We start from the raw sequence: 22,983 nt of genomic DNA on the forward strand, positions 1-22,983 counted from the left end.
ATCTGGGGGGCACCCATCGATCTGGGGAGGGGTCCCAGGGGTGCGGGGGAGGTCCCAGGTATCTGGGGGGCACCCATCGATCTGGGGAGGGGTCCCAGGGGTGCGGGGGAGGTCCCAGGTATCTGGGGGGCACCCATCGATCTGGGGAGGGGTCCCAGGGGTGTGGGGGAGGTCCCAGGTATCTGGGGGGCACCCATCGATCTGGGGAGGGGTCCCAGGGGTGCGGGGGAGGTCCCAGGTATCTGGGGGGCACCCATCGATCTGGGGAGGGGTCCCAGGGGTCTGGGGGGTCCCATGTCAGTAGTGTTGGGTGCTTCCAGTGTTGGGTGAAGAGGAAGATGTGGGAGGAGAGGGGAGGAGGAAGATGAAGGAGGATGAAGAATGAGGGTGAGGGAGATGAAGGAGGAGGAGGTGGAAGGGAAGGAAGAGGAGGAGGAGGAAGAAGATGAAGGAGAAGGAGGTGGAAGGGAATGAGGAAGATGAAGGAGAAGGATGAAGAATGAGGATGGCGATGAGGAAGATGAAGGAGAAGGAGGTGGAAGAGAAAGAGGAGGAGGATGAAGAATGAGGAGGATGAGGAGGAAGAAAAAGAATGAGGTGCAAGAGAAGGAGGAGGAAGATGAAGGCTGAAGGAGGGAGGAGGAAGGTTATAAAGAGGATGAAGCACAAGAAGGAGGATAAAGGAGGAGGCGGATGGCAGAGGAAGAGGAAGATGCAGGAGGGATGAAGGAGAAGGATGATGATGATGATGATGAGGACAATAAAGCAGAAGGAAGATGAAGGAGAGATGAAGGATGATGCCAATGAGGAGGATGAGGATGAAGAAGAGGCTGAAGGAAGGATGAAGGATGCTGATGGTGAGGATGAGGATGGTGAGGATGATGGAGGAGGATGAGGGGGGATGAAGGAGAAGGATGATGATGATGATGAGGAGGACAATAAAGCAGGAGAAGGAAGATGAAGGAGAGATGAAGGAGGATGAAGGATGATGCCAATGAGGAGGATGAGGATGAAGAAGAGGCTGAAGGAGGGCTGAAGGATGCTGATGGTGAGGATGAGGATGGTGAGGATGATGGAGGAGGATGAGGAGGGATGAAGGATGATGCCAATGAGGAGGATGAAGATGAAGAAGAGGCTGAAGGAGGGCTGAAGGATGCTGATGGTGAGGATGAGGATGGTGAGGATGATGGAGGAGGATGAGGAGGATGAAGGATGATGCCAATGAGGAGGATGAGGATGAAGACGGAGGCTGAAGGAGGGACGAAGGATGCTGGTGGTGAGGAAGAGGATGGTGAGGAGGAGGAGGAGGCTCAGGCCAGGACAGTGTGGTCGCGCAGCAGCCGGTGCAGGAGGCCGAAGGACGGGCGGTCGGCGGCGTCGCGGGACCAGCAGCGCAGCATCACCCCGTGCAGCGCCGCCGGGCAGCCCGGGGGGCACGGCAGGTACTCCTGGGGGGGCACGGGGGGAACTGGGAGTACTGGGGGGAACTGGGAGGAGCGGAGTGACTGGGAGTACTGGGGGTAATTGGGAGCAACTGGGATAATTGGGAGTAATTGGGGTAGCTGGGAGTAATGGGAGTAACTGGGAGTACTGGGGGTAGCTGGGAGTAATGAGGGGATAACTGAGCATGATAGGAGTAACTGGGAGTAATGGAGTGACTGGGGGTACTGGGGGTAACTGGGAGTAATTGGGGTAGCTGGGAGTAATGAGGGGATAACTGAGCATGATGGGAGTAACTGGGAGTAATGGAGTGACTGGGAGTAACTGGGGTGACGGAGAGTGATGGGAGTACTGGGGTTAACTGGGAGTAATGGAGTGACTGGGGGTACTGGGGGTAGCTGGGAGCAACTGGGATAATTGGGAGTAATTGTGGTAGCTGGGAGTAATGGGAGTAACTGGGAGTACTGGGGGTAACTGGGAGTAATTGGGGTAGCTGGGAGTAATGAGGGGATAACTGAGCATGATGGGAGTAACTGGGAGTAATGGAGTGACTGGGAGTAACTGGGGTGACGGAGAGTGATGGGAGTACTGGGGTTAACTGGGAGTAATGGAGTGACTGGGAGTACTGGGGGTAATTGGGAGCAACTGGGGTAATTGGGAGTAATTGGGGTAGCTGGGAGTAATGGGAGTAACTGGGAGTACTGGGGGTAACTGGGAGTAATTGGGGTAGCTGGGAGTAATGAGGGGATAACTGAGCATGATGGGAGTAACTGGGAGTAATGGAGTGACTGGGAGTAACTGGGGTGACGGAGAGTGATGGGAGTACTGGGGTTAACTGGGAGTAATGGAGTGACTGGGAGTACTGGGGGTAATTGGGAGCAACTGGGGTAATTGGGAGTAATTGGGGTAGCTGGGAGTAATGGGAGTAACTGGGAGTACTGGGGGTAACTGGGAGTAATTGGGGTAGCTGGGAGTAATGAGGGGATAACTGAGCATGATGGGAGTAACTGGGAGTAATGGAGTGACTGGGAGTAACTGGGGTGACGGAGAGTGATGGGAGTACTGGGGTTAACTGGGAGTAATGGAGTGACTGGGGGTACTGGGGGTAGCTGGGAGTAATTGGGGTAACTGGGAGTAATTGTGGTAGCTGGGAGTAATGGGAGTAACTGGGAGTACTGGGGGTAACTGGGAGCAGCATGAGGGGCACAGCAGGTTCTCCTGGGTACACTCAGGGTCTTCCCAGTCCCCCTCAGTGCCTCCCAGTCCCTCCCAGTGCCTCCCAGTCTCCTCCCAGTCCCTCCCAGTACCGCCAAGTCCCCCTCCGTGTCCTCCCAGTCCCTCCCAGTACCCCTGAGTGCCACCCAGTGTCCTCCCTGTCCCTCCAAGTCCTCCCCAGTGACTCCCAGCAACCCCAGCATCCCCCCAGCCCCTCCCAGTGCTCCCCAGTCCCCTCTCAATGTCCTCCCAGTACTCTCAAGTCCCCCTCAGTATCCTCCCAGTCCCTCCCAGTACTCCCCAGCCCCCTCCCAGTGCCCTCCCAGTGCCTCCAAGTGCCCTCCAGTGCCTCCCCGAGACCCTCAGCATCCCCCCAGCCCCCTCCCAGTGCCTCCCAGCCAACTTCCAGTGCCCCCCAGTCCCCTCCCAGTGCTACCTGGTGCCTCCCAGCAACCCCAGCATCCCCCCAGTCCCCACCTAGTGCCACCCAGCCCCATCCCAGTGCCCCCCCAGTGCCTCCCAATCCCTCCCAGTGCACCCCAGTCCCCTTCCAGTGCCTCCCAGTCCCTCCCAGTCCCCTCCCAGTCCCTCCCAGTGCTACCTGGTGCCTCCCAGCATCCCCCCAGTCCCCACCTAGTGCCACCCAGCCCCATCCCAGTGCCCCCCAGTGCCTCCCAGTACCTCCCAATCTCTCCCAGTGCACCCCAGTCCCCTTCCAGTGCCTCCCAGTCCCTCCCAGTGCCCCCCAGTCCCCTCCCAGTGCCCCCCAGTGCTACCTGGTGCCTCCCAGCATCCCTCCAGCCCCCACCTAGTGACACCCAGCCCCATCCCAGTGCCCCCCAGTCCCCTTCCAGTACCTCCCAGTCCCTCCCAGTGCCTCCCAGTCCCCTCCCAGTGCCCACCTGGTGGCCCTGGGCACGGAAGTGGTGCCCGGCGTTGGCGATGACCTGCTCGTCGCTCAGGCGCCCGTAGGGCTGCTCACGGCACCGCGTCAGCACCTCCCACAGCGTCACCCCAAAGGCCCAGGCGTCACTGGCCGGCGTGAAGGTCCCCTGCGTGGGGGCGGGACTAGCATGGACACGCCCCCATGGACACGCCCCCACAGGCCCCGCCTACCCTCAGCCAACCTATCCCTGTGCCGTAGCCCAAATCCCCTTAACTCTGCCCAATTATTCCCAAATTCCCCTCAAATGCCCCCAAATCCCCTTAACTCCGCCCAATTCCGCCCCAATTCCCTTTTCCCACCCCAAATCCCCTTAACTCTGCCCAGTTCTGCCCAAATCCCCCTCAAATCCCCCCAAATCCCCTTAACTCCGCCCAATTCCCCCCAATTCCCTTTTCCCACCCCAAATCCCCTTAACTCTGCCCAATTCTGCCCAAATCCCCCTCAAATCCCCCCAAATCCCCTTAACTCTGCCCAATTATTCCCAAATCCCCCTCAAATGCCCCCAAATCCCCTTAACTCCGCCCAATTCCCCCCAATTCCCTTTTCCCACCCCAAATCCCCTTCACTCTGCCCAATTCTGCCCAAATCCCCCTCAAATATCCCCAAATCCCCTTAACTCTGCCCAATTATTCCCAAATCCCCCTCAAATATTCCCAAATCCCCTTAACTCCGCCCAATTCCCCCCCAATTCCCTTTTCCCACCCCAAATCCCCTTCACTCTCCCCCTTGCTCCCCTTCCCCCGCCCCTCCCCTTTTAGCCCCTCCCCTTTTAGCCCCTCCCCTTTAGCCCCGCCCCTCCCCTGCTCACCATGAGGATGCACTCCCAGGCCATCCACCGAATGGGCAGCAGCGCCCGGCCCCGGACCCGGTAATAATCGGCGGCGTAGAGGTGCCGGCTCATGCCGAAATCGGCGACCTTGACCGTGAAGCCCTCCCCCACCAGGCAGTTGCGGGTGGCCAGGTCGCGGTGGACGAAGTTCAAGCCCGCCAGGAACCGCATCCCCGAGGCGATCTGAGCCCCCACGTGCAGCAGGGTGGCCAGGCTGGGGAGGGGGCGTGGCCTCAGAGGGGGCGGGGCTTAAGGGGGTGGGGTTTCAGGGGGTGGGGCTTCAGGGGATGGGGAGGGGCTGGAGGGGAAGGGGGAGAGCTGGTGGCCTGGGGTGGAAGAGGAAGGGGTGGGGCTAAAGTGATAGGGCGGGGCCAAAGATGGAGGGGAGGGGCTTCAGGGGGTGTGGCTTCAGGGGGTGTGGCGTCAGGGGGTGTGGCATCAGGGGGTGGGGCGTGGGAGGGTGGGGTTGGGAGGGGCTGAGGGAGGGATGGAGGGGAAGGGGGAAGCACTGGTGGCCTGGGGTGGAAGAGGAAGGGGTGGGGCTAAAGTGAAAGGGCGGGGCCAAAGAGGAAGGGGAGGGGCTTCAGGGGGTGTGGCTTCAGGGGGTGTGGCGTCAGGGGGTGGGGCGTGGGAGGGTGGGGTTGGGGGGGCTAAAGGGGACACGGCTAAAGGGGGTGTGATTTATGGGCAGGGGTGTGGCTTCTGGGCAAGGGGTGTGGCTTCTGAGGGGTGTGGCTTGTGGGGAAAGGGGTGGGGCTAAAGGGAAGGGCGTGGTTTTAAGGGGAGAGGGGGTGTGGCTTCTGGGCAAGGGGTGTGGCTTATGGGAATGGGGTGGGGCTATAGGGGCAAGGGGTGGAGGTAATGCCAAGGGGCGTGGCTTATAGCAAAGGGGCGTGGCCTATAGCCAAGGGGCGGTGCTACTGGAGAAGGGGCGGGGCTTATACACAGAGGGCAAGGCTCCAAAAAGAAGGGGTGTGGCTGAAGGGGAGGGGCGTGGCTTGAAGGAAAGGGGTGGGACCTATAGGCAAGGGGGTGGTCAAAATGGGAAGGGGCGGAGCCTGTGGGTGGGGCGGGCTTAGGGAGAAATGGGCGGGGCCAAAGGGCAGCGGGGTGGGGAAGGGCTAGGCTAAAAGGGGCAGAACCCAATGGGGTTGAAAGGGGGGGGCTCGAAGGGGGCGTGGCTCGAAGGGGCGTGGCCCGAGGAGGTGTGGCTTGAGAGGGGCGTGGCCTACCTGAGGGCGGGGCCGCGGGGCCCCCCCAGGAACTGGTGGAGGTCGCCGTGCTCCATGTACTCGGTGATGATGCAGAGGGGGCCGGCCCCCGCGCACACCCCCAGCAGCCGCACGATGTTGGGGTCCCGCAGGCGCCCCAGGGTCCGCGCCTCCTGCAGGAAGTCCCGCCTGCGCCCCCGTCAGCCGCGCGCGCCCCTCGTGTGCCCCTCGCGCGCCCCTTGCACGCCCGGGGGGGCACCCCACATCCCGCCGCCCCACCCGCCCCTCCCCACGCGCCTCGCACGCCCCCGCGCGGCGTCGCGCGCCCCCGTACCTGGCGTTCTTGGTGGCGTCGGGGCGGAGGACCTTGACGGCGACCAGCAGGGGGCGCCCTCGGGGGAGGTCGGGGGGGCGGGAGGGGAGGGGCAGGGCTTGGGGGTCCTCCACCTCGCACAGCAGCACCTGCCAGGGGCGGGGCCTTCAGCAGGGGGTGGGGCTAAACTTCTTGAGGGTGGGGCTTCATGTATGGGGGCGTGGCTGCAGCTCTGGGGCGGGGCTTGGGTGGGGTCAAAGGGGCGGGGCTAATGGTGTAAAACTTCTGTGGGGCGTGGTTTATATGAGGGGGTGTGGCTTCCCAGCATAGGGAGCTTATGGGAGGGGGCGGGGCTTCTATGAGGGGCGGGGCTTCTAGGGGTGGGGCCAGTATAAAGGGGCGGGGTTGGGAATATGGGGTGGGGCCTGTCATGGGGGTCAGCACCCAGGGGCGGGGCCAGAGCCAAATGGGTGGGGCTTCTGGCAACAGGGGGCGGGGCAGCATGAAATGGAGGCGTGGCCAATCACTCCAGGGGTGGGGCTTGTGCTGAGGGGGCGGGACTTACCTCTCCAAACTGCCCCTCCCCCAGCTTCTCGCGGAAGCGGAGGCGCCGGCGGGGGAAGGCGGGGAGGGCGGGGGCTGGGGGCGGGTCCGGGGGCGGGGCCAGCCACGGCATAGGCGGAGCCTCCGGTGACGTCAGCCTCCGCGTAGGCCCCCGCCCCCCCTTCGGGCTCTGCCACACCTGCGGGGGAGGGGTGTCAGTGGGGGCGGGGCTAGAGTGGGAGGGGCAGGGGACTGCCCAGGGGTGGGGCTTCTCCAAGGGGCGGGGCTTCACCAAAAGGGGAGGGGCTACAGCAGGAGAGGTGGGCACTGGAAGGGGTGGGGTTATAGCAAGAGGGGGCGGGGCTGCAGCAAGAGGAGGAGGGGCTATGATAAGGGGAGGGGCTGAAATAATGAGGGGGAGGAGTCAGCACAGGAGGGGCGGGGCTACAGCAGTGGTAGGCCAAAAGAGGAGGGGCTTTGGCAAGAAGAGGTGGGGCTTCAGGAAAGGGGTGGGGCTTCAGCAAGGGAGGGGTTACACCAGCAGGAGGCGGGGCTTCACCCAAGGGGGAGGGGCTTCTCCAAAGGGGGCAGGGCCAGTCATGGGTGAGGGTGGGGCCAAGGGGGTTTGGAGGCGGGGCTCCCCATCTTCCCCTCCCCCCTCGCCCTTACCATCTGTATTGATTGGCTTAACCCCATCAGGTGGGGCCCGAGCGAGCCCTCCCATTGGCTGGGCGTAGGTGGCCAGCAGGAGCCGATAGGCTGGGTTGGCAAGGGGTGCTGTGACAAGAGGGTGAGGTCAGCGGAGGGGGCGGGGCCAGAAGGCTCCGCCCCACCTCCAGCCCCAAGCTGGGTCCCCAGTGCAGGAGGACGGGCGGGTTGGCTGGACCCTGGCGTCCGTGGTGGCCATGTGGTCGCCATCATCCCTCGTCCTGTGGTCTCCATCCATCCATCTGTCCGTCCGTCCATCCATCCATCCATCCATCCACCCATCCATCCCTTCCTCCATCCATCCATCCATCACTCCTATATGGTCTCCCTCCATCCCTTCTTCCATCCATCCATCCATCCATCCATCCATCCATCCATCTCTCCATCCATCTACTCATCCAGGTTGTCTCCACCGATCTCCATATGGTCTCCCTCCGTCTCTTGATCCATCCATTTCTCCATCCATTCATCCCTTCCTCCACCCCCATATGGTGTCCTTCCATCCCTTCTTCCATCCCTTCTTCCATCCCTTCTTCCTTCCATCCATCCATCCATCCATGACCCATCCATGCATCCAAGTTGTCTCCACCTATCTCCATGTGATCTCCATCCACCCCTTCGTCCCTCCCTTCATCCATCCACCCAAGTTGTCTCCATCCCTCCATCCCTCCATCCCTCCATCCCTCCCTCCCTCCCTCCATCCCTCCCTCCCTCCCTCCCTTCATCCCTCCCTCCCTCCATCCCTCCATCCCTCCATCCCTCCCTCCATCCCTCCCTCCCTCCATCCCTCCATCCCTCCCTCCATCCCTCCATCCCTCCATCCCTCCCTCCCTCCATCCCTCCATCCCTCCCTCCATCCCTCCATCCCTCCATCCCTCCATCCCTCCCTCCCTCCATCCCTCCATCCCTCCCTCCATCCCTCCCTCCATCCCTCCATCCCTCCATCCCTCCCTCCCTCCCTCCCTCCATCCCTCCATTCCTCCCTCCCTCCATCCATCCCTCCATCCCTCCATCCCTCCCTCCATCCCTCCATCCCTCCATCCCTCCATCCCTCCCTCCCTCCATCCCTCCATCCCTCCCTCCATCCCTCCCTCCATCCCTCCCTCCCTCCCTCCCTCCCTCCCTCCCTCCCTCCATCCCTCCCTCCCTCCCTCCATCCCTCCATCCCTCCCTCCCTCCCTCCCTCCATCCCTCCCTCCCTCCCTCCATCCCTCCATCCCTCCCTCCATCCCTCCCTCCATCCCTCCATCCCTCCATCCCTCCATCCATCCCCACGTGGTCTCCACCCACCCACCCATCCCTTCCTCCCTTCTCCACTCACCAGGCCCAGGGGGGGCCGGGGGCAGCGATGGCCACGGCCGCGTCGGCTCCTGGTACTCGCCCTGGCTGGGGGGGATGCGCTCGTAGCGGGGGGGTCCCCGCGCCGCCCCCGTCGCGTTGTTGATGACAATGGTGTCACCCGGCACCGAGAGCTGCACCCGCAGCTCGTCCTCTGACGGCCGGCGCTGGGCCTGTGGGCGCGACCCTCAGGTGGACCCAGATGTCCAGGTGCCCAGTTCCTCCCAGTTGAGCCCAGCACCCTCCCAGAGCTTGGGCACTGTACCCAGATATCTGGGTGCCCAGTTCCTCCCAGTTGAGCCCAGCACCCTCCCAGAGCTTGGGCATTGTACCCAGATATCTGGGTGCCCAGTTCCTCCCAGTTGAGCCCAGCACCCTCCCAGAGCTTGGGCACTGTACCCAGATATCTGGGTGCCCAGTTCCTCCCAGTTGAGCCCAGCACCCTCCCAGAGCTTGGGCACTGTACCCAGATATCTGGGTGCCCAGTTCCTCCCAGTTGACCCCACCACCCTCCCAGAGCTTGCGCATTGAACCCAGATAACCCAGATATCTGGGTGCCCAGTTCCTCCCAGTTGAGCCCAGCACCCTCCCAGAGCTTGGGCACTGGTACCCAGATATCTGGGTGCCCAGTTCCTCCCAGTTGAGCCCACTACCCCACTCACCTTCCCCAGTATCTTCTTCCAGTACTGCCGCCAGAGGATGAGGAAGATGACACCCAATAGGAGCAAGATGATGGCCACCAGGCAGCCAATCAGAATGGACGTGTGGCTGTGGTCAGCCTTTGGCGACTGGTTGCCCCGGCTTGGGCTCCCCAGGAGCTGCCATGGGGAGGTGGTGGTGGGCGGGCTGCCATCATGGCCCCGCCCACTCAGGTCCCGCCCCATTAAGCCCCATCCAATTAAGCCCCGCCCCATTAAGCCCTGCCTTACTCGGGGTAGTGAAGTTGGTAGCCACGTCCACGTGCCAGGAGTCCTCAGGGATGGCCATGACCCCCGCCGAGGGGTCGGGCGGGGCAGCTGGGGGCCACCCACTGGCACCCACCACCTCCTCCACCGCATCTGCAGGGAGGGAGCCCCACCGCGCCTTAACGAGGCAGCTAACGAGGGCGGTGGCCTGGCCCCTCCCCCCCATTGACCAACCCCCTCAAACAAACTGCCTTCCCATTGGCCAACAGGCCAACCAACCGGCTCATGGGGTGGTTGACCCCCAGCCAAGCAATCACTCAACCAGCTTTGACCTAGTCCAACCAACTAGTCAAGCAAGCAACCAACCGACCTGGCCAACGAGCCTGTCCTTCAACTCACCAGCCAATCACGTGACGACTCAGACGTCTAACTAGTCACCCCATCATCCAACTAACTAGTCAACAGGCAACCAGCTAACCAGCTGATCACCCTCGGACTGGTTAACCGCCAGCTAACCAACCGATGATCCAGTCCTGCATCCAACCAACCGTCCCACCACCCAACCAGCTCAGTAGTCAACCAGCTAACCGACCAGTCTCACGACCAGCTTTAGACTGGCCAACCAGCATCCAGCCAGCTGATGTCCCCGTTATCCGACCAACCTGCCCTTCATCCATTCAGCCAATGACCCCTTCACCCAACCAACCAAACCATCACCCAACCAACCACCCCATCACCCAACCAATGACCCCTTCACCCAACCAACCAAACCATCACCCAACCAACCACCCCATCACCCAACCAATGACCCCTTCACCCAACCAACCAAACCATCACCCAACCAACCACCCCATCACCCAACCAATGACCCCTTCACCCAACCAACCAAACCATCACCCAACCAACCACCCCATCACCCAACCAATGACCCCTTCACCCAACCAACCAAACCATCACCCAACCAACCACCCCATCACCCAACCAATGACCCCTTCACCCAACCGACCAAACCATCACCCAACCAACCACCCCATCGCCCAACCAACCAAACCATCACCCAACCAGTGACCCCTTCACCCAACCGACCACCCCATCACCCAACCAGTGACCCCTTCACCCAACCAACCAAACCATCACCCAGCCAGTGACCCCTTCACCCAACCAACCAAACCATCACCCAACCAACCACCCCATCACCCAACCAATGACCCCTTCACCCAACCAACCAAACCATCACCCAACCAGTGACCCCTTCACCCAACCAACCAAACCATCACCCAACCACCCAATCCCATCACCCAACTAACCATCCTATCACCCAACCAACCACCCCTTCACCCGCCCAACCACCCCATTATCCAACCAATGACCCCTTCACCCACCCACCCACCCCTTCACCCGCCCAACCACCCCATCACCCAACCATCGAACCCAAGAGCCAATCTGCTGGGGGAGGCTGCCAAGGCCCAGGTGGCTCTGGAGGCCACCTGGCATGGTAGGACCCACCTGAGAGGAAGGTGATCTCACTGAAGAGCATCCACTCCCCGGCAAAGAAGAAGTGACACTGGATGAAGCGGGCCTGGCGCCCACCCAGAGGCACGATGACCGAGCGGGCGCTGGGGTCCTTGACGGCCCCAGCCAGGCTGTGGGTGGCCGGGGTGGGCTCCCAGGCTGTGGCCAGGTTCCTCTTGAAGCGGCACTCCACCTCCCCGAAGATGCTCACCCCCCGCGTGTGCATGTTGTTGCAATGAACCTGGGGGGTGATGGGTGTTGGCCACCTTCCCATGATGCCCTGGGGCAGCTGGCGGGGGGCGCTAAGCCAAAGGGTCTCCAATGGGAAGCTCTGGACCCTAAGGTGGGGTTGATGTGGTGGCTCCTCATGGACCCATGCCATGGCCGACCAATCCCACAATTCCTGAGGCAGACTCCTTGCCCAAACCCCCATGATGCCCCGGGCCACCCATTGCCCTCACTCCCATGATGCCCTGGGCCACCCATTGCCCTCACTCCCATGATCTCTTGGAGCACCCCATTGCCCACCATCCCCTGCTCCTCCAGCCCCCCTACACGATGCCCTAGGGCACCCCCTTTCCCACCCTCCCACCACGCCCTGGGCCCCCCACCCCGCCGCTATCCCAGCATGCCGCGGGGCACCTGCATGGCGCGGAAGGTCCGGAGACTCTCAAACTCGAACTCCAGCTCCACGTGGGGTTGGGGACCGGGGGGCCGGCGCCATCCCACGTAGTCGTAGCCCGGCCAAAGGCGTCGCTCGCGGCTCCTCATGAAGTCATCCAGGCCCAGCACCCCGTCCGCCAGCTGGCCCAGCCCCCCAAACTGCAGCCTGGGGGGACAGGGGACACCCGGACGCCTGGGTCCCTCCATGCCACCCACCTGGGAACCCTCCGTGGGGCAGCCTGGGGGGACAGGGGACACCCGGACGCCTGGGTCCCTCCATGCCACCCACCCGGGAACCCTCCGTGGGGCAGCCCGGGGGGACAGGGGACACCCGGACGCCTGGGTCCCTCCATGCCACCCACCTGGGAACCCCCCCATGGGATCTAGAGCACAATTTGGGGGGCATTCGGGGCTGTTTTGGGGACAGTTGGGGACATTGGGGTCAACTGGGGCCAACTGGGGCCAGATGGGGCAATTTGGGGACGGTCTGAAGCTGTTTTGGGACAGTTTGGGGCTGTTTGGAGCTGACAGGCGACAATTTGGGGACACTTTGGGCTGCTTGGGGACAGTTGGGAACAATTTGGGGCCGTTTTGAGCCAGTGGTTGACCATCTGGGGACACTTTGGGGTTGGGGATGATTTGGGGACAGTCGGAGCCTGTTTGGAGATGTTTGGGACATTTGGAGATGGCCAAGGGCAGTTTGGGGACACCTGGGGACAGTTTGGGGAGAGTTGGGGATGGTTGAGGACAGTTTGGGGACACTTGGGGATGGTTTGGAGACACCTGGAGATGGCCAAGGCTGGTTGGGGACACTTGGGGACAGCTTGAGGACCAATGGGGACATCTGGGGAGGTCCAGGGACAGTCTGGGGACAGTTTGGAGACACTTGGAGATGGTTTGGGGCCATCTGGGGCCAATTTGGGAGCTCTTGGGGCTGGTTGGTGCAGGTGACCCTTGGGGACAGTTAGGGACATCTGGGGACTCACGGGCCAATGCTGTATCCATCGTAGGTGGAGTCGTTGAGGACAACGGGCGCGGGGGTCGAGGGCCATCACCTGTCCCCGCGGCGCCGTGTAGGACAGGAGCCCGGCTGGGGACAGGGGACACGTCACCATGGAGCCACCACGGGGTTGGGTGGGGGACGTGGGGATGGGGGTCCACCACCCTGGGGACACCCCTAGGGCTGGGTATGGGGTGACACTGGGAGATGACGGGAGGGTGATGGGGTGGGATGGAGGTGACACGGGGTGACGGGGGGGGTGACGAGGTGCCACTCACCGTCCCAGGGGCAGCCGTAGAGCTCCAGGCGCAGGCAGACGCTCATGGCGCGGGGGGCCTGGGGGTAGACGCGCAGCGCCCGCGCCACGGGGGGCGGCGCCAGGTCCTTCAGCACCACCCCCTCGGGGTCCTCGTTACCCCCGATCACCTGCGGCACCGGGATCCGCTGGGATCTCCGGGGGACACGGGTCCCACCGCCGGGGACCTCCCCGGGGACCCCGGTGATCCCATGGGATTCCTGGCCCCCCGTGAGCCCAGGGATCCCATTGCCCTCCTGGGATCTCCCGAGGATCCCATTGCCCCTGAGATCCCACTGCTCTCCCAGGGATCCCTAGGGATCCCACCACTGCCCCAGGATCCCAGTGTCCCCAGCGATCCCCGGGGATCCCCTTGACCCCCAGGATCTCCCAAGGATCCCGCTGTCCCCCGAGATCCCACTGCCCTCCCAGGGATCCCCAGGAATCTATCAGGGATCCCCAGGGGTCCCACCACCACCCCAGGATCCCAGTGTCCCCAGCGAGTCCTGGGGATATCCAGGGATCCCATTGCCCATCCTGGGATTTCCCAAGGATCCCATTGTCCCCTGAGATCCCACTGCCCTTCCAGGGATCCCCAGGAATCCCACCACCCCCCCGGGATCCCGGTGTCCCCAGGGACCCCCCAGGATCCCCCGCTGTCCTCTCTTGCATCCCAGTGCCCTCCCGGAGATCCGAGGGATCAGCACCCTGACGTCCCCAAGGTGTCCTCAGGGAATCCCATGTCACCTTGGCACCTCAATGTCCCCAAAGTGTCCCCAAAGTGTCCCCAAGGTGTCCCATGGCACCCCAACATGCCCAAGGTCCTCAAAGTCCCCGGTCACCTCAGCACCCCAACACCCCCAAGATGTCCCCAAGATGTCCCCAAGGTCCCTGGTCACCTCAGCACTCCAACATCCCTGAGGTCCCCTGGGTCCCTGGTCACCTCAGCACCCCAACACCCCCAAGATGTCCCCAAGATGTCCCCAAGGTCCCTGGTCACCTCAGCACTCCAACATCCCCAAGGTCCCCAAGATGTCCCCAAGGTCCCTGGTCAACTCAGCACCCCAACATCCCCAAGGTCCCCAAGATGTCCCCAAGGTCCCTGGTCACCTCAGCACCCCAACATCCCCAAGATGTCCCCAAGATGTCCCCAAGGTCCCTGGTCAACAGCACCCCAACATCCCCAAGGTCCCCAAGATGTCCCCAAGGTCCCTGGTCACCTCAGCACTCCAACATCCCCAAGGTCCCCAAGATGTCCCCAAGGTCCCTGGTCAACTCAGCACCCCAACATCCCCAAGGTCCCCAAGATGTCCCCAAGGTCCCTGGTCACCTCAGCACCCCAACATGCCCAAGGTCCCCAAGGTCCCCAAGGTCCCTGGTCACCTCAGCACCCCAGCATCCCCAAGGTCCCCAAGATGTCCCCAAGGTCCCCGGTCACCTCAGTGCCCCATCGGTCGCGCCAGCGCAGCCAGCGGTGCCGGTCACGGCTGTAGCGCAGCCGGTAGGCACGGGCAAACTCCCTGCCGTGGCCACCGGCGTGACGTCCCTGTGTCCCCACCAGTGTCACCACGTGCAGCCGGCCCAGGTCCACCTCCAGGAACTCCTCCTCCTCCGGGAAGACGGGACCCGCAGGACACCAGGCGCCGTCCCCATCGCTGCGACCCAGCCTGGGGACACGGGGACGTCCTGGGGACACCGGGGACGTGGGGACACTTGGGGGCACCGGGTGCTGTCCCCATCGCTGTGGCCCAGGCTGGGGACATGGGGATGTCCTGGGGATGTGGGGGCACCGGGGGACACCCAGGGGACACGGGGACATCCTAGGGACACTTGGGGACACCCAGGGGACATGGGGACATCCTAGGGACATCTGGGGACACTCAGGGGACATAGGGACATCCTAGGGACACCCAGGGACATGGGGACACCCACAGGATATGGGGACATCCTAGGGACACCCAAGGGACATGGGGACACTCAGAGGACATTGGGACACTTGGAGGACATGGGGACATCATGGGGACACTCAGGGAACATGGGGACACCCAGGGGACATGGGGACATCCTAGGGACACCAGGGGACACCCAGGGGACATGGGGACACCTGGGGAACATGGGGACGCTTGGCAAATGGGGAAATCCTGGGGACACCTGGAGAAACACAAGGACGTTGTGGGGACACCCAGTGACATGGGGGCATGGGGACACCTGGGGACACCCAGGGGACCCTGGTGACACAGGACAGTACTGGGAGGGGACACTGGCCCATACTGGGCCATACTGAGACTCCTTGGCCACAGCAGGCAGTGGTGGCTCTGGGGTGGAGACACTGGAGAGCCCTGGGAGGGGATGCTGGGTTGGGGAGAGGGGGGTACTGGGCCACACTGGTGTGTACTGGTGTATACTGGTGCGTACTGGGCTCACCGGCCATGGCGGGCGGCGGTGGAGTCAGACCAGGCGCTGGAGGCTGAGAGGCGGCTGTCGGGGATGGAACCGTCCTCCATGCCCAGGGCGAAGCGGCACCTGCCTGGGGGACACGGGGGACGTTGGGGACACGGCGGGGACGTGGGGGACATTGGGGACATTGGGGACACAGGGGGATGTGGGGGACACTGGGGACATTGGGGACACAGGGGGATGTGGGGACATTGGGACATGGGGGGACATGGGGGACATTGGGGACATGGGGGACATTGGGGACACAGGGGGATGTGGGGGACATTGGGGACATTGGGGACACAGGGGGACATTGGGACATGGGGGACATTGGGGACATGGGGACATAGGGTGACGTGGGGGACATGGGGACTCGGGGGGACATTGGGGACACAGGGGGATGTGGGGGACATTGGGGACATGGGGGACACAGGGGGACATTGGGGACATGGGGGACATTGGGGACATTGGGGACACAGGGGGACATTGGGACATGGGGGACATTGGGGACATGGGGACATAGGGTGACATGGGGGACATGGGGACTCGGGGGGACATTGGGGACACAGGGGGATGTGGGGGACATTGGGGACATGGGGGACACAGGGGGACATTGGGGACATGGGGGACATTGGGGACATTGGGGACACAGGAGGACGTTGGGACATGGGGGACATTGGGGACATGGGGACATAGGGTGACGTGGGGGACATGGGGACTCGGGGGGACATTGGGGACACAGGGGGATGTGGGGGACGTTGGGGACATGGGGGACACAGGGACAAGGGGTGATGTGGGGGACATGGGGGGGACATTGGGGACACGGAGGGGGACACACAGGGGTCACGCCGGCCTCATCCCCTGCAGACCCCCTATGCAGCCCCTATACAGCCCCTATAGCCCTCCCACCCCATAGGGGCCCTATAGGGCACCCACAGCCCCACGTGGCCCCTACCCACCCCCTATAGCCCACCCGCCCCATAGGGGCCCTATAGGGCACCCACAGCCCCATGTGGCCCCTACCCACCCCCTATAGCCCACCCGCCCCATAGGGGCCCTATAGGGCACCCACAGCCCCATGTGGCCCCTACGCATTTTGTATAGATCTCCTACCCCATAGGAGCCCTATACACCCCATAGGGGACCCAGAGCCTCACATGGCCCCTATACACCCCATAGGGGACCCAGAGCCTCACATGGCTCCTATGGACCCAATAGGGGACCCAGAGCCTTATGTGGCCCATAGGGGACCCACAGCTTCACACGGCCTCTATGGACCCTATAGGGGACTCACAGCCTCACAGGACCCCTATGGACCCCACAGAATACCCAGACCCTCATGTGGCCCATAGGGGACCCAGAGCCTCACATGGCCCCTATGGACCCCATAGGGGACCCACAGCCTCACTGGACCCCTATAAAACCCACAGCCTCACAGGACCCCTATGGACCCCATAGGGGACCCACAGCTTCACATGGCCCCTATGGACCCCACAGAATACCCAGACCCTCACGTGGCCCATAGGGGACCCAGAGCCTCACATAGCCCCTATGGACCCCATAGGGGACCCAGAGCCTCCCGTGGCCCCTATGGGCCCCATAGGGGACTCACAGCCTCACTGGACCCCTATAAAACCCACAGCCTCACAGGACCCCTATGGACTCCATAGGGGACCCAGAGCCTCCCGTGACCCCTATGGGCCCCATAGGGGACCCAGAGCCTCCCGTGGCCCCTATGGGCCCCACAGGGGACTCACAGCCTCACTGGACCCCTATAAAACCCACAGCCTCACAGGACCCCTATGGACCCCATAGGGGACCCACAGCCTCACATGGCCCCTATGGGCCCCATAGGGGACCCAGAGCCTCCCGTGGCCCCTATGGGCCCCATAGGGGACTCACAGCCTCACTGGACCCCTATAAAACCCACAGCCTCACAGGACCCCTATGGACCCCATAGGGGACCCACAGCTTCACAGGACCCCTATGGGCCCCATAGGGGACCCAGAGCCTCCCGTGGCCCCTATGGGCCCCATAGGGCCCCCCGCCACCCCATAGGGTCTCACCCAGGTCGAGGTGCCCGTCGAGCTGCAGCCCGGCCGCCTGCGTCCCCGCGGCCAGCAGCAGGAGGGGGAGGGGCAGGACCCCCATGGTGGCCCCGGCCCCCCCTGGTCACCGCACCTGGGGACAGCAGGGGGACACTGGGAGTCACTGGGAGGCACTGGGAGGACTGGGATAGGGACTAGGAGGGAACTGGGAGGATGGGGAGGGGAACTGGGAGCAGTGGGAGGAGTGGGATGGGGACTGGGAGGGAACTGGGAGCACTGGGAGGGGAACTGGGAGCACTGGGAGGAGTGGGATGGGGACTGGGAAGGAACTGGGAGCACTGGGAGGACTGAGAGAGGGACTGGGAGGGAACTGGGAGGACTGGGAGGGGAACTGGGACTCACTGGGATGCACTGGGAGGGCGGCTGGGGGCACCGGGAAGACTGGGATGGGGACTGGGAGCACTGAGAGGACTGGGATTGTTACTGGGAGGGAACTGGGAGCATCGGGAGGACTGAGAGAGGGACTGGGAGGGAACTGGGAGGACTGGGAGGACTGAGAGAGGGGCTGGGGGCACTGGGAGGGGAACTGGGAGCACTGGGAGGAGTGGGACAGGGATTGGGAGGGAACTGGGAGCACTGGGAGGACTGAGAGAGGGACTGGGGGTACTGGAAGGCGGACTGGGAGCACTAGGAAGAGTGGGGTCGTTACTGGGAGGGAACTAGGAGGACTGGGAGGGGAACTGGGAGCAGTGGGAGGAGTGGGATGGGGATTGGGAGAGAACTGGGAGCACTGGGAGGGGGACTGGGAGCACTGGGAGGACTGAGAGAGGGACTGGAGGGCAGTGGGAGGGGGACTGGGAGGACTGGGAGGGCCCCATCCCAGCAGCTGCTCCCACAATGCATTGCTGGAATGTGCCCCCCCCCCAGCTGCTGCGGCCTGATGGGAAAGAGCAGCTGGGGGGGGCGGGGCCAGGAGGCCTGGGCCCCCCCCGGGGTCCCACCCCCCCCCCGACACGCAATAACACGCGATAGCACGTAACAACGCGCGATAGCGCGTAACGACGCGCGATAACGCGTAACGACACGCGATAACGCGTTACGACACGCGATAACATGTAACGACACGCGATAACATGTAGCAACACGCGATAACATGTAACGACACGCGATAACATGTAACAACACGCAATGACATGTAACGACACGCGATAACATGTAACGACGCGATAACATGTAGCGACACGCGATAACACGTAACAACACGCGATAACATGTAACAACACGCAGTAACATGCAACAACACGCAATGACGTGTAACAGAATAACACGTAACACATGCGATAACATGCAATGACGTGCAATAGCATGTAACAACACGCAATAACATGCAACAATACGTAATAATATGCAATGACACGCAATGACACACCATGCCACGCCATGACATGCCATGACACGCTATGCCACGCCATGCCACACCTCGCCACGCCATGACACGCTACGCCACGCTATGCCACGCCTCACCACGCCATGACACGCTACGCCACGCCATGCCACACCTCGCCACGCCATGACACGCTACGCCATGCCATGCCATGCCACGACACGCCATGACACGCCATGACACACTCCGCCACACCGTGACACGCCGTGACACACCATGACACGCCCCGCCACGCCATGACACGCTACGCCACGCCATGCCACACCTCGCCACGCCATGCCACGCCCTGCCATGCCATGCCATGACACGCCATGCCACGCCATGACACACTCCGCCACACCATGCCATGCCACGCCACACCACGCCACGCCATGACACGCCCCGCCACGCCATGACACGCTACGCCACACCATGACACGCCGTGACACACCATGACACGCCACGCCATGACACGCTACGCCATGCCATGCCACACCGCGACATGCCATGACACGCCCTGCCATGCCATGCCATGCTGCGACACGCCATGCCACGCCATGACACACTCCGCCACACCGTGACACGCCGTGACACGCCCTGCCACGCCCTGCCATGCTACGCCACACCATGACACACCCCGCCATGCCATGACATGCCGTGACACGCCATGACACGCCACGCCACACCATGATACGCCGTGACACGCCATGACACGCCATGACACGCCACGCCATGCCATGACACGCCGTGACACGCCATGACACGCTACGCCACGCCATGACACGCCGTGACACGCCATGACACGCTACACCACACCATGACACGCCGTGACACGCCACGACACGCCGTGACACTCCATGACACGCTACGCCACGCCATGACACGCCGTGACACGCCATGACACGCTACGCCACACCATGACACGCCATGACACGCCGTGACACGCCACGACACGCCGTGACACGCCATGACACGCCGTGACACGCTACGCCACACCATGACACGCTACGCCACACCATGACACGCCACGACACGCCGTGACACGCCATGACACGCCATGACACGCTACGCCACGCCGTGACACGCCACGACACGCCGTGACACGCCGTGACACGCTACGCCACGCCGTGACACGCCACGACACGCCGTGACACGCCGTGACACGCCACGACACGCCGTGACACGCCATGACACGCCGTGACACGCTACGCCACACCATGACACGCTACGCCACACCATGACACGCCACGACACGCCGTGACACGCCATGACACGCTGTGACACGCCATGACACGCTACGCCACACCATGACACGCCACGACACGCCGTGACACGCCGTGACACGCCATGACACGCCGTGACACGCCGTGACACGCTACGCCACACCATGACACGCCGTGACATGCCATGACACGCCATGACACGCCATGACATGCCATGACACGCCGTGACACGCCGTGACACGCTACGCCACGCACCTGGGGGCCTCTCCGGGGCGGGATCAAGCCCTGACTCCTCCTGTGGATCCCGCGGGTGGCACCTATGGAGGCACCTATAGATCTCAGTCCTATAGGGCCCACCCCGGCCCTACAGGTGCCCAGCTCTGCGCACACGGATGTGCGATGTACGCGTGTGCATAGCTGGACACGTATACACCCTCACCTGAACATACGTGGACGTATAGAAACCTATATAGTCCCATTTCACGCCCCTATAGCTCCACATGTGCACGTGGGCCTGTATATACTCGCCTATACGTACCTGTGCGCTCCCACACGTATGTAACGGGCACTTTGACGTGTATATTTACATAGACATGCACGCAAGCATCCATATGTATTCACCTATACATACACACGTACACATTTACGTGTACACCTACACACAAACACGTGCGTCCACCGGATTACACCCTATATACAGGCCCGTATGGACACGTATGTGCTCGTATGGACACGTATGCGCTCATATGGACACATATACGCTCGTATGGACACGCATGCGCTCCTGTGCATTAAGCAGGCCGCTATACGTTCGCCGTAAGCGTATATATGTTTGTGGATGAGCTAGATGTGCACATCATAGGCCTGGATATACGGATGTATGTTAGCTATATGTGCCCATATATGTGCATATCCGCATGCGTGTCTCCGTATACGTATACACTTACGTATGTGCACATATATTTATATATAATACCCATGTGCGCATATATATTCGCATGCATATACAGCCATGCACGTATGGGTTTACCATATATCTCCATGTAAATGTATACATCCACCTATGTAGGACTACACGTGTCCATACGTGCGTATACGTACACGGAGAAGCGCATTATATTCCTATACGCCTGCATTTTGAACGCGTGCATAGGTGCGCGCGTGCATATATATAGTCACATATATTCCTATATGCGCCGTATATGGTGCAGCCTACGTCGCCGTAACCCTATGTGCACCGTGTCGAGCACCTATAGAGGGGTATATAGAGGGCTGTGGATGACGGGACGTATAGATTTCCCAGAGCTCAGACGTAAACCTCTCCCGCCCTCCATGATGGCGTCCTATAGGTGCTGTATACATCCAGGGGGCCAGAGGGGTGTGGAGAGAGGGGGGTTATGGGGTATTTAAGGTGCTATATAGGTACCCCACGGCTATACCGCCCCGTGCCTATAGGGGCCATAGGCTTCAGCGCCGTATATAAGGGGAGAGGAGAGGCTGTATAGATCTATAGGGGCCCCAGGCGCCTATAGCCGCCCGCAGGCCTGCCGTGTGCCGTATGGGGCTGTACGGCAGGCGCCTATAGGGGCGCCTATAGGGCTGCGGTGCCCCCAGTGCCCCCCAGTCTGCCCCCAAGCCCCCCAAATGCCCCCGGCTGCCCCCCAAATCCCCCCAAGCCCCCCCCAAAATCTGCCCCCCCACCCCCCCAGGTGCCCCCCCCCCCAACCCCCCCAAATCCCCCCAAGCCCCCCCCAAATCTGCCCCCCCACCCCCCCAAGTGCCCCCAGTCCCCCCAAATCTGCCCCCAATCCCCCCAGGTGCCCCCAAATCCCCCCCGGTGCCCCCCATACGCCCCCCCAAGTGCCCCCCAGTCCCCCCAAATCTGCCCCCAATCCCCCCAAGTGCCCCCAGCTCCCCTCAAGTGCCCCCCAACACCCCCCAAGTGCCCCCCAATCCCCCCAGGTGCCCCCAAATCCCCCCAGTGCCCCCCATACGCCCCCCAAATACCCCCAAGTACTCCCAAATCTGCCCCCCAATCCCCCCAAGTGTCCCCCAATCCCCCCAAGTGCCCCCAACTCCCCCCAAGTGCCCCCCAATCCCCCCCAAGTGCCCCCAACTCCCCCCAAGTGCCCCCCCAATCCCCCCAAGTGCCCCCCATCCCCTCCAATCTGCCCCCCAACCCCCCCAAGTGCCCCCAACTCCCCCCAAGTGCCCCCCAATCCCCCCAAGTGCCCCCCAATCCTCCCCAAGTGCCCCCCAACTCCCCCAAGTGCCCCCAACTCCCCCCAAGTGCCCCCCAATCCTCCCCAAGTGCCCCCCAATCCCTCCAAGTGCCCCCCAATCCCCCCCAAGTGCCCCCCAACTCCCCCCAAGTGCCCCCCAATCCCCCCAAGTGCCCCCCAACTCCCCCCAAGTGCCCCCCAGTCCCCCCAAGTGCCCCCCAATCCCCCCCAAGTGCCCCCAACTCCCCCCAAGTGCCCCCCAATCCCCCCCAAGTGCCCCCAATCCCCCAAGTGCCCCCCATCCCCTCCAATCTGCCCCCCAACCCCCCCAAGTGCCCCCAACTCCCCCCAAGTGCCCCCAATCCCCCCCAAGTGCCCCCCAACTCCCCCCAAGTGCCCCCAACTCCCCCCAAGTGCCCCCCAGTCCCCCCAAGTGCCCCCCAATCCCCCCCAGGTGCCCCCCCTACTCCCCTCAAATACCTCCTAAAGTGCCCCCCAACGCCCCCCAACACCCCCAGCCCCCCCATTCCTGCCCCCCCCCCCCCAAATACCCACCGCCTTCCTCGCCTCCTCCTCCTCCTCCTCGCCGCAGCCCCCGGCCGCCTGGGTCCCTCCCGGCCGCCTGGGTCCTCTCCCCCCCTCCCCCTCCTCCTCCTCCTCCCCCTCCCCCCCCCCCCCCAAGGAGGGGGGGGAGGGGGGCACCAGGGGGGGTT

General features: G+C 62.9%; 1 protein-coding gene across 1 annotated transcript; it reads right to left on the reverse strand.

Annotated features, from left to right (window-relative positions):
- Positions 1-1,143: 1,143 nt before the first annotated feature.
- On the reverse strand, positions 1,144-22,860 carry DDR1 (discoidin domain receptor tyrosine kinase 1). The gene is given in 22 exon segments (XM_082333945.1): positions 1,144-1,448; positions 3,558-3,707; positions 4,410-4,644; positions 5,663-5,830; positions 5,976-6,103; positions 6,520-6,597; positions 6,599-6,696; positions 7,167-7,274; positions 8,500-8,716; positions 9,206-9,325; positions 9,327-9,361; positions 9,473-9,601; positions 10,955-11,201; positions 11,603-11,789; positions 12,610-12,662; positions 12,664-12,713; positions 12,902-13,049; positions 14,357-14,585; positions 15,343-15,445; positions 17,421-17,535; positions 20,304-20,365; positions 22,826-22,860. Coding segments are annotated over 20 exon segments (2,706 nt in total). The 5' UTR covers positions 17,506-17,535; positions 20,304-20,365; positions 22,826-22,860; the 3' UTR covers positions 1,144-1,310.
- Between the last annotated feature and the right edge of the window lie 123 nt (positions 22,861-22,983).

This window comes from Platalea leucorodia (assembly GCF_965183815.1).
Source record: "Platalea leucorodia genome assembly, chromosome: 28".
In the NCBI taxonomy this organism is placed as follows: domain Eukaryota; kingdom Metazoa; phylum Chordata; class Aves; order Pelecaniformes; family Threskiornithidae; genus Platalea; species Platalea leucorodia.